We start from the raw sequence: 11,641 nt of genomic DNA on the forward strand, positions 1-11,641 counted from the left end.
GTTTGGTGTTCGGCTGAGTTCTTTATCTCTTCATTTGATGTTCTAGGGTTTCAGGATTGTTGATTCTCTGTTTGGCTTAGTTTTTCGGAACTTTGTTGTGGAGGGACGGCGTGGTGCTTCTGCCTAGACCGCCATCTTGCCGGACGCAACTATTGTTCTTATTGATGCCCAAGTTGTTCCATCTTTGGCTAGTGGGAGTGTTAGATCCTCAGTGGTTTTTTTTTTTTTTTTTAATAGGTCTTAGGAGGTCTTTGATATCTTCGTTGCTTTTGGTATAAGTAGATGTTTGAGGTCAAACCTGGAATCAGCCTTCAGAATTTATGAATTAGAACGCAGGCACTAGGGTGCTCATTACTATGGGTTTGTCATTTGTTTCCAAGTTTTTTTCAGTGGACAGACTAGGAAATACATTATTTATAAAGCGTTCATGCTGATATTTCCAATTTAAATGTAGGACATTAGGGGTTTTATATAATCTCATCAGTATTATGTCTATATCTCGTTTCTCCCACTCCCCAAATCCAAAGTCAAAACAACCTACAGAATAACAATATCAACATAATGGTTACTGAAAACATTTAAAATATTTTTTTAAAAAAGTATATAATATATCCCATTAGGGACATACAGTGAAGTCATCATGTCTTAAAGTCATTTAAAGTTGTTCCACTCTGTTGGTTTTACTGTCAATTGATACATAGTTAGGTTCATGTTGTTCCAGTGATCCCTGCCTCCTAGTATTCTTACTCTAGTGTGGTCCCCTCCCACATTTAATTAGGGTTAGTCTAGGTGACCACTAGATTATTATTATAAGTGAGGGTATGCCACTTCTGAGATTAGGTTATAAAAGAAATTGTGGTTTCTGTTTTGGTTGTGCATACATAAGGTCTCCGAGAGTCAGAGTTGACTTAACAGCAGGTATTATATATCTATCTATCATTCTCTATCTTTCTATCTATCCATACGTAGTGATATTCTTCATTTCTTTTTATAGTTTCACAGTGCTTCACTGTGTGGATGTACCTTAGTTTATTGAACCAGTTCCTTTTTGGTAGGCATTTAGGTTGTTTCCTTTCTTTTGATATTGTAAGTAATATCACACTGAATGACTTCCACATAAATATTTTTACATTTGTCCAGTGTATCTCTGGGTTAGATTTCCAAAAGTGAGAATTTCATATCAAAAACTAAATATGCATGGAATTTTATTATTGCTAAATTTCCTTCCGAAATAGTTGATTATTTTTAAATTTCCTTAGCAATGTAGGAGAGTATCTGTTTCCCTATAGACTTACAACAAAATATGTTGTCAGTTTTCTGAAATTTTTTCCAATCTAATGCATGAGAAATTGTATTGTAGATTAGTGTTTATTTACATTCTTCTTATTAAGAACAAGGTTACATCTTCTGATAAATTTAAGGGACATTTACATTTCTTTTTCTGCTTTCAGAGGTGGCGGTCTGGTTCTATAAAGATTATAGACTTGGGGCAGTTCTGCTCTGTCCAGTAGGGTCACTATGAGTTGGAATCTACTCGAAGGCAACGGGTTTTTGGGTGGATACTCAACCTCTGATATTGTTCCTAAGGGAGGAGCAACTTTGGATATTTCCACAGTCACCCTGGGATGACAGTGGCTATGGTAGGACTCCCTTCTCTGTTTTCTTGACCACACTCAGCTGTTAAACTCCACTAACTGCCAGCTGATTGCTCCATTGTTTGCGATAATACCCTATGGCATAAATTGCTCTATAAACTCAGGTCAGTGCTGGAGTCTTGTTCTTGTCAAAGAAGGGCTCCTCTCAGCTTTCTTATTCCCTGGTTTTCTCCTCTTCTCCCAATTGCCTTTCACCACAACCTCCACTATTTTTGAGAGTTTTTAGGCTTGAAGTCAGTTCTTTTGGGAGGAGATTAGGAACTATCTATTGTATTGCCTGCTTCTCTCCCTAGGCAAAATATCTGGGCCAGAGCTCTAGAGATGGGGATGGGGACAATGGCAAGCTTCTTTCTGAGTGACATCCCTGCCACTCCAGGAGCTGAGCACTGAGTGAGGGGCAGGGTGGAGGGCAGCAGTTTAGGGTCCTCTTGGCTTGCCTCACCTAGCACTGAACCCAACGCCTCCCTAGCCAGTGCAATAAAGATCAGGGCCCCAGTATTCTCAGCATGCTGCACTCAAAGAGAGACTCCATTCCATGAATGGGGGCAGCAGGCTATGCAGAAAAAGTGAGAGCCCACCTCTCAACTGCATCCTAAGGGGATTTAGCCTCAGCATCAGTTAGCAGGGGGCAGGATGAGAAAAGCTGACATCCTGCTTCTGTGTTCTTGGCTGCAGTAGTCTGGAGTGGAGTCTCCACCTCACTGAGCTGGGAGCCGGGAGGGAGGGAGCAGACTTGGTTCAAATACCACAAACTCTCATCTTTCTTACAGAATTTTCATAGATGTTCTTGAATAGTTTTTTCTTCATTTATTGTTCACCCATAGGACCATTTTCAGAGCTCTAATTTTTTTTTTCTTATAGTTATCACCAGTTTCACTGGGGAGCTCCTCATGTTGTTAGGCCAGAAATCAATCTCCAGAAGAGAACATTTTTAACGCTTTGGTGACCCAATTATTTTCTGTTTTGAAATTTTTGTTGATACCTGATACCATGTGTTTTCATTAATGGAAGGATGCTAAATCATTGAGTATGTCTGAATTTTTGGTAGGTAGTATGGATTTTTTTTTCTTGCCTTCTCCCACAAGCCTACCCTAAGTGTTTAGAGGTACATGTGAAGTAACCACTGATTATACCCAAGAGTCCCCACTGGGGTCTACTGGTACATAAGTGTAACAAATAAAAATGTTTAAAATTTCTATTTTTCCTACAAAAAATTCAGACACCTTATATAATACCCTGTAAAAACAGTAATTTCAGCACATGCCCATTTCTTCAGTTTCAAACAGTCACAAAGCGCCCTGCCTTTTGGCAGTCTGCACTGTCAATGGTACAGTAGCTTCCCAATAAAAGCCAGAGGTTGAAGAAGTTCATGGTCACTGTATGTACTGCCGGGCATGAAAGGGTTAAGAGACAGGAAAGAGGTGGAATTTACAGGACTCAGGGATTGATTGGATATCAGAGTTTGGGAGAGAAAGGTTTCCTTCTGATGCAACTGGTGGAGTCATTCTGTGAGATACAGACCACAGGAAGTAGAGCAAAATCAAAGGTTCTGCTTTGAACATGTTGAATCTGAATTGCCAATGCACATCAAGTGGAATTGTCTTTGACATCTGTCTATTCATCTATAAAATCGGGATAACATTGTGCGCCTCCACCTCACAGGGCTACTGTGGAGAACAAGATAAAGCACGCTAAAGGCCTTTGAAAAGAACACACCCTGTCAATCAGCTGTGATAGTGATTCAAATTAAAGCACTAACACGTTCATTTTCATACTGCCAGATGCAAAAAGCACACTCTAATTTTATTTTTGAAAATGTGCTACTGAGTTTGTTGCTAGTCACACATTCTTTTTTTATTTTCTGAGAGAAGGCAGAGCTGATGGTACTGGGAAACTATGTAAACAATATATGTATTTTCAAAAACCTACCCTTAAGGAGTGTATGTGAGAGGCAAAAAGATTTTAGGTCTGGCACTCAGAAAAGCCAGTCTTTTTTTGTGGGACCATGGACAAATCATTTAAGCTCTTTAGGCATCGCATTCTTCATCTGTGAAATCAAAGTTTGTACTTGTTGATTTCTAAGATCTCTTACTGTTCTCACATAATGAAATGATTGATTCTCTTAACATTTGCAGCTTTACTTACCTTCTACTAATGATGCTCTTCAAACTTAATCTGTAATTTGGAAAAGAGTTTCACATGCACCATCCTTACCCCGATTAGCTCAATCTTTAACAGCAATCTCCTTTTTGGAACAAGTTCAGCCAGTCCAGATTGCCTGTTACGTCCCAGGCAGGAAAGGTTATTTTCATCTATGTACGAGGGATAAGGATCTAGAAGGAGCGCTGATTCCTTTCTTCTTTAACTGCAGCAGGATTCCATTTACCACTTAGTCAAGGTGGTAATGAGAGTCTCTGTACCAGGCAACTGTGGCTGCCATCTGGCAGGCAGGCACCATACACCCAGCAGACAGAACCAATTAGTCGGTCCCCACACCTCCCACGAGGCCTTCCTGTGTTTGGTGGCTGGGTGTTATTCTCACTGAGCCTCACATAAGAAACCCTGTTGAGTTCTGGGATGGGAGGGGCAAATCATCTCCCCCTGGAGCCACAGAACTAGCACAGAAGCCAGCTCTGTCAAGGAAGTCCAAGAACACGTTATCCACTGAACATGCGTTGTAATGAGTGGAACAAACACACTATCTATTGTAACAATGGCAGAGTCCATGGCAGGAATGGGCTGCTTGATGTGGTTGAAGGAGTGTGAAGAAACAGATTTCTATTTATAAGAGAAAAACTGCAAATAAGGGATTTGTTAAAAGAAACATGTTGTAGCCAAATAAAGGAATGGGTACAGTTTGGTGATTTAGGACCTAGATTCTGGGCTTAAATTATAGCTCTACCACTTCTCAACCTTATGACCTGGGCAAGGCATTTGATCTCTCTGTTTCTCAGTTCCTTCATCCATGAAGGGAAGATAATAAGAGTTCCTACCTCATTGGGTGCTTGGGAGTAGTTTATTAATTAATATATGTAAAGTGCTTAGAACAATGCCTGGCACATAGTAAACGCTATTTAAGTGTAAGTTCTGAGTGTTACTCTCATAGAGTCACTAAAGATGATGTTTAGGGTAACTTTTCTAATGCCAAGAGAGGATTCTTGATGTGAAGTGAATTGAGCAGGAATACAAAAGGTATATACATAGTGATTTTCATTCTGTATGGCTATGCATGAAAAAAAGAAGGGAAGAAAATGTACCACTATGTTAACAGTAGTTTTTTTGGTGGAGCTTTATTGTTTTCTTATTTATATTCTCCCTCATTTTATATGTATATTAGTTTATAATTAGAAAGGTCAATAGATACATAAGAAGAAAAAAAAAAAAAGAAGAAAGAAAACCTGGGTAAGCATCTTACCCCCATTCTTTTCAGCCACTTCAAATTTAATCATCTATAAAGTGGTCATAGAAACACCAATGGTCCCTACCTCACAGGGTTTATTCGAAGGAGCAAATGATGATACTTATTTGAAAGCGATTAGTCAATAATAAAATGTTTTATAACCATAATATTATTACCAAGGTCTTCCTTGAGGAGCAACAACAACAAAATTATATTATAGTCATGCATCACTTAACATCCATGATACATTCTGAGAAATAGGATGTTATGTGGTTAGGATGTTGTGTGAACATTGTATTATATACTGCTGCTGCCTATGAGTCAAAGCATATGCTGTTATAAGGTAAAATTTTTATTGGTAAGTAGGGAAAGTTCACATTAAAATAATGATAGAAAGTACAATACAGTACATACATAAGCCAGTAACAGGCATTTATTATGGCTATCAAGACATATGTATTATAGGTTATACATGCACTCTACCATTACACACCTGGCAGCATAATCTCTTTGTATACAAGAAACATGAGATACGCGTGTTGTGTGCAGGAAGCTGTTGTGTTTGCTATGTCCGGTTATGTCCGCTATGTCCTATTCTCTGATCAGGATTCCTCAACTCTGTTATAACCCTATGGGACCACGGACATATATGTGGTCGAACCTAGCCTGAATGGATGTCATGTGGCGCATGACTGTAATGTCAGGGTCACAATTAAGGAAAAACTCGGAGTCTTTAGAAGTTCGTAATAGATTATTTCACTTCTGCTGGATAATTATCTCCTGTTCCAATCAGGCTCTAAAATCAAGGATTCATTATGGGAAGCCAAAACAACAGCATAGGCTGTGCCACTAACATATTTGGAAAGTCTCTTTTATTTCTGGACCTCAGGGTTCAATTAGACCTTGCAGAGTATAGTCTGAGATCCATTGCCGGGTTGCTAACTGCTCCAAAATTGTGATCCTTTCCACAGTTCTTATGGGCAAAAGATCACAAACCTACAGGCTTTCATTTTCTTATATGACTAAAAGACTAGTTAGTACCTCAGTGATTTAGTAAGGGCTGCTAAAATCATAAACTAAAAATAGTTATGTTAGAGTTTACTGCAGACTCTAATTCAGTATTCTGCTAAAATATCTCGCTGTCACTTAATGCTTGGCAAAACTGAAAAACTCCTACTGTATGTATCCATTTAACTGCAATTTCAGCAATTTTTGGAAATGGTCCTTTGTTATCAATGAATCGGTAGTTTTGTCTTGATTTGGATCTAGTTTTCAACTACTGATATTCTTGCTTTTTAATTACAAATTTAAAATAATTTAGATTAATCACTATCAAATTATCTTGTGGATTATTTGGTTGATTCTTAATGAATGAATGATATATATTTCTATCAAGAGAGTTTATGGCCATAATTTTCTAATACCTAGACATTGTTGCATTAGATTTTGAAAATGAATGATCTCTTCCTGTAATGTTAAAGAGACAAAGCCCCTAAACCCACTCCAAATTTGCATGTACAGTGACACCTCATTGTATCACTGAGTTATTTTTCTATAGTGAGGTAGCACAGGTAGAATGAATTGATCAACTGAATTGGTGGTCAACAAAGATGCAATATACAAAATGACCTCAAAATTCATTTTCAGATTGGAAACCAAGTGATTATAATTTCTACTTCATGCAGAATATAATTCATTACCATTTGTAAAAGTGTGTATTTGTGTGAGCCTATGTTTCCATCCTAATTGAATTTTCCTAGCAAATTACCAAGAAAAGCTTCAGTATTTCTTATTACTCACTTTGCCATCCAGAAATCTGCTATTGCATGCTCTTGTTATGATGGGTTTTTGGTTGTTCTCTGGGTCCTTGCGGTCTTCCACATCATCTGGGTTACAATTGACTCGCTGAGCTCTGGGTTTAATGGGAGCCGGGGGTTCTCTGCTCATCTGCCTTGCATTACCAGTCACTGATTTCTGAAGCGCTGTTTGAGTTTCACTGAAGTTTTCATTCTCCTTGCTGTGAAGAAACAGTTTTGCACTTTGTTACTCACAGGGCAGACTATGCTTGTACTGGGCTGGTCCAAGAAAAGGAAGGTGTTAGTCTGGAGGTGTCAGCAGCAGCAACTCAGCATGGTGGAATGTAGAAGTAAATGTTGGTTATTTGTCTGTGGATCATTTGCCATGGAGAGGCCACGTTATTACCTTCTCAGGCTTTATCTTTTCCTTTCCCTCTTCCTCATACTCATAAAGACAATCTATTCATCTGCTCCAAAGCCTTTACTGGGCAGCATCAAAAATAAACTCTAACAGTTACCACATTTCTTAATAACAACCCTAACAAGTATTTTCAAATATATATATATATATATATATTTTCTTTTTCAACTAAAAAGGAAGAAAGTTGAAGCAAGATGCCGGCCCCAGTTTTGTTCTCTCCTTAACTGCCTCATCTTCAGATTTGCTCCTCTTAGCAATCCTCCATTTAGGTTTAGTATTAAACAAAGAAAAAGAAAAAGAAAATCTTCCATAGGAATGATTCAAAGAAATGCAAATAGGAAAGAAAATTCTAAAAATTTTTCAAGCTTGCTTAATAACTAAAGACTTGCAAATCAAGGCAATAACTTCTTTGAAAAAAAAACTCAAGTGCTGGGAGTCATATCAATAGATATAATTTATAGTAGGTGACCTGACAAGACATATTAAGAGTCAGGAAACTGTTCAAATTATTTGATTTATTAAATGAATTCATGAGAATGAAACTCTAAATATTTAGTAATAGGTAGATTGATTGGATATCTCATTTTAAGTCCACATGATGGGATGTTATGGAGCCATTAAGAATAATTTTAATGACACAATAAAATGTCAAGTCATAAAAATAAGTGAAAAATATGATTACCTCAACTACGTAAAATTGATGTATGTAATGTTTGTGTTTATGTGTGATGTTGTTGTTAGATGCCATCGAGTCGGCTCTGACTCATAGTGACCCTATGTACAACAGAATGAAACACTGCTCAGTCCTGCACCATCCTCATAATCGTTGCTATGTTTGAGCCCATTGTTGCAGCCACTGTGTCAATCTATCTCGTTGAGGGTCTTCTTCTTTTTCCGCTGAGAGAAGGTATGGTCAATAATATCAAATGCTGCAGAGAAAGGTAAGTTCTGAAAAGTGTCCATTGGATTTAGCCATTAGAAATCTCGGTAAGGGGAGTTTCAATGAGGTAATGGAGGTAGACACTAGACTGATGCTGGCTGAGAAAAGAGGGGGGACAAGAAACTGAAGAGGAAATTTAAAGACCTCTGTGAAGAAGTTTGGATGCAAGAAGAGAGAGAAAGATGAACTGACTGGGGTGGAAAGTGGAGTTTCAGGTAAGGCTTAATTATTATTATGCTTGAAGATGTGAGAGACTTTAACACATTTCAATGGTGAAGAGCCAGCTGAGCTGGAGAAAAGGACAGGATTTACGTGATGAAATAAGATGAACCTTGACAAAGTGAGATGGGATGTCATTGAGAGTGCAGCTGCAGAAATGAAGCCGTAGGGAAGGGTCATAGGGAGATACGTGAGGATAGAGGCAAGTTTGTATGTCTGGTGAAAGGAGTTTGATCAAGTTGCTGACAGCTTGAAATTTCTCTGATATACAAGGTATGGTTACCTGTTGGGGCTCATGAGGCAAGTGATGGGGTAGGAAGTCTGAATTAAGGGTGATGTCTTGAAATGGCTTCTGTGAAGAATGGAAGAGAGAAATGACCAGAAAAATAAGAAGGGTTGGCTGAGCACAACTGAGTGGCCACTTAAGGTTGGAGATAACGAATTTTTGTGGCATCAGTCTGAGAGCGTGCATGCTCTCCTTTAGGAGTGCCCGTGGCCCTGATGGAGATGCAAAGAAAGCAGAGAGTGGCCTTTATCCAGAACTAGAGCTTTGTCAGACAGGTGTACTCAATGACAATAGAACAAGATGAGAGTATTACAATGAGAGTGTATATTTAACAAATAGTTCCTGCAAAGAGAAGCAAAAAAACCAAAACTTGTTGCTGTCGAGTCCATTCCAACTCATAGTGTCCCTATAGGACAGAGTAAAACTGCTCAATACAGTTTCCAAGGAGTGCCTGGAGGATTTGAACTGCTGACGTTTTTTGGTTAGCAGCCGTAGCACTTAACCTCTACGCCACCGAGGTTTCCAAAGAGAAAAGAGATAAAATATATGGTCCCTGAAATCAAGACACTTAAATTTCATTTGGCTGTCTGAAATAACACAAATAATAGTTATAATTTTCTGATATAAACTTGCTTCTAGAAGTCAGGATACTGGTTATCTTTGGTGGGGTAGAGTCAGAAAGGAGAATGAGGGGACTTCTGGGGGTTCTGGTGCTATTCTGTTTCTTGCTGTGGCTGTTGCATGGATGTATCACATTTGTGAAAATTCAGTGAGCTGCACACTTATGATATGTGTACTTTTATGTATATATAGATATATTTCTATAAGGTGTTAGAGACTGATAGAAAATTTACACAATACAAAACATACATAGCTACCATATAAATAAATGCCAAACAGATATTACAGAGAACCAGTGCTATTTGAAGTTCATGTGAAAGAGAAATAACTGTAAGGGTTACAAAAATGATAGCATTATTGAGCATTTAACTACGTGACAGCCACACTATAAACCATTCACATACATTAGTTTATTTACTTCTCAGACCAATCCTATAAGCAGGTGCTCGTAATCTCATTTTAGGATGAGAAAACTAAGGCTCAGCAAGTTTATGTGATTTGTCCAAATGTATAGATTTCTAGTAGTGGAGCCAGGATTTAAACATAAGTCTAACTTGATTGCAGAAACTCGGATCCTAATCACTCATCCTACTGCACATACAGTTGGGAGGATCCATGGAATTTGGAATTATATGAAGAGCAGAAAAGTACAGGAGAAGGCAAGGGAAGCAGAAAACGTAGGCTTTGAAGGCAAAAATGGTCATGGGGCAGAGAGTTAACTTTTTCTGGAGGAAGGCAAACGGACGATATTATCTTTACTTAAAAAAAACCAGTTGCCTGATGATTGCACACATGATTAATGTAACTGACAGCACTAAATTGTACACATGAAAAATACTGAATTGGCAAACATCGCGTGATATATATTTTCACAATTGAAAACAAACAAACAAAAAAAACAGTTGTTGTTGAGTTGATTCTTATGGCGACCTCATGTGTGTCAGAGTAGAACTGTACTCCATATGGTTTCCGGTGGCTAATTTTTCTCTGAAGTAGATTTCCAGACCTTTCTTCCAAGGTGCTTCTGGATGGACTCAAACTTCCAGCCTTTTCGTTAGCAGCCAAGCATGTGAACCAATTGCAATACCCAGGGACTCCTTTAATCACCTTCAAAATCCTTTAGCGGAGGTGGATAATGGTGATGGTTGTACAACACGATGAACACAATTAATGTTATTGAATTATACATGTGAAGAATGTTAAGATGGCAAATGTTATGTTACATCTACATTTACCACAATTAAAAAAAAAATCCTTTCATGGGCAGTCTCAAGACAGAATTGCCTAAGAAATGTGAAATGTATCTGCCTGTCTGTTAAACAGCCCCAGTAGATGTAAAACCAAAAATAACCTGTTAAATCTGTTCAGAGTAAAAGCAGCTAAAAAAAAAAATACATAGCACTTTAAAAATTATCATGAAAATGACTACCCAGCTGAGAAACGGCATGTGTCTGTCGTTAGCACAAACAATTCGTCAACACACATTGGTTGTTATGTTGTTCACAAACTCACAGTTCTTTCTTCGATGCTTGTGTGCTACCTACCTACATTACTGAGAATAGAAATCTGCCATTTCAAAAGAATGAAAAAAACGCTATCTTGGAAGCAAGACACAGCTAGGGCCCGCATATGTACTTCTGACCTCAGCTGCTGCACCCAGGGATGCCGTGAAGAGTTTAGTGTCATCCAGGAACCAGAGCAATTAGAGAGGATTACGGTGCTGCTGGATGATAAATACATGCGGAGAAAACTGTCCAATGGTTCCTTCTCTCACACTGGGCTATTCCTGCAAACCAGCCTTTTAGTGCCACCCTGTATTAGGGCTCAGAGTCTCAGGGTTAGAGAGAAAACATTGTGAGGGGCATCTAGTAGCTTCCTCTGCCCAAAGCAATATAGGACTCCCTCACCGGCCCCGCCTCCCATGCAACTCAGACTCACCAGATCTCACATTTGATTTGGATTACACCCCTGCTGAGAACATAAAATCTCAAACGGAGGACCCAGGGGGCTCAGCTAAAAGGTCACCAGATGCCATCTTAAAGGTCTGCCAGCCTTGGCAGCGACTCAATGCTACCAATTGCCAACTGTGCACCATCTAACAGGCCCCAAGCCCTCTGAAGGATACAGTCCAGAGTATGCCAAAGCAGTGAATGGGGATCTAATTTCAGTAAATGAAAGTATGTTCTTATTTGGAAGTAGTAAGAGAGAATCCATACAACCAGACTTTTCTTTTTCAAAGAGACGACAGCATAATAAAACATAAAATGAAATTGGGGAGTGGGGTTTGGCTGAAAATCTCACCA

The 11,641-nt window shown here is 38.7% G+C and overlaps 1 protein-coding gene across 1 annotated transcript in view; it reads right to left on the reverse strand.

Moving 5' to 3' along the window:
• CUNH1orf87 (chromosome unknown C1orf87 homolog) overlaps positions 1 to 11,641 on the reverse strand; it is a 95,894-nt gene that overhangs the window by 72,577 nt on the left and 11,676 nt on the right. Inside the window, exon 2 of the mRNA XM_004369126.2 lies at positions 6,851 to 7,072. Within this exon, the coding sequence (XP_004369183.1) occupies positions 6,851 to 7,072 (222 nt within the window). The remainder of the gene's footprint in view (positions 1 to 6,850; positions 7,073 to 11,641) is intronic.

The sequence above is a fragment of the Trichechus manatus genome, unplaced genomic scaffold (genome assembly GCF_000243295.1).
Source record: "Trichechus manatus latirostris isolate Lorelei unplaced genomic scaffold, TriManLat1.0 scaffold00003, whole genome shotgun sequence".
In the NCBI taxonomy this organism is placed as follows: Eukaryota; Metazoa; Chordata; class Mammalia; order Sirenia; family Trichechidae; genus Trichechus; species Trichechus manatus.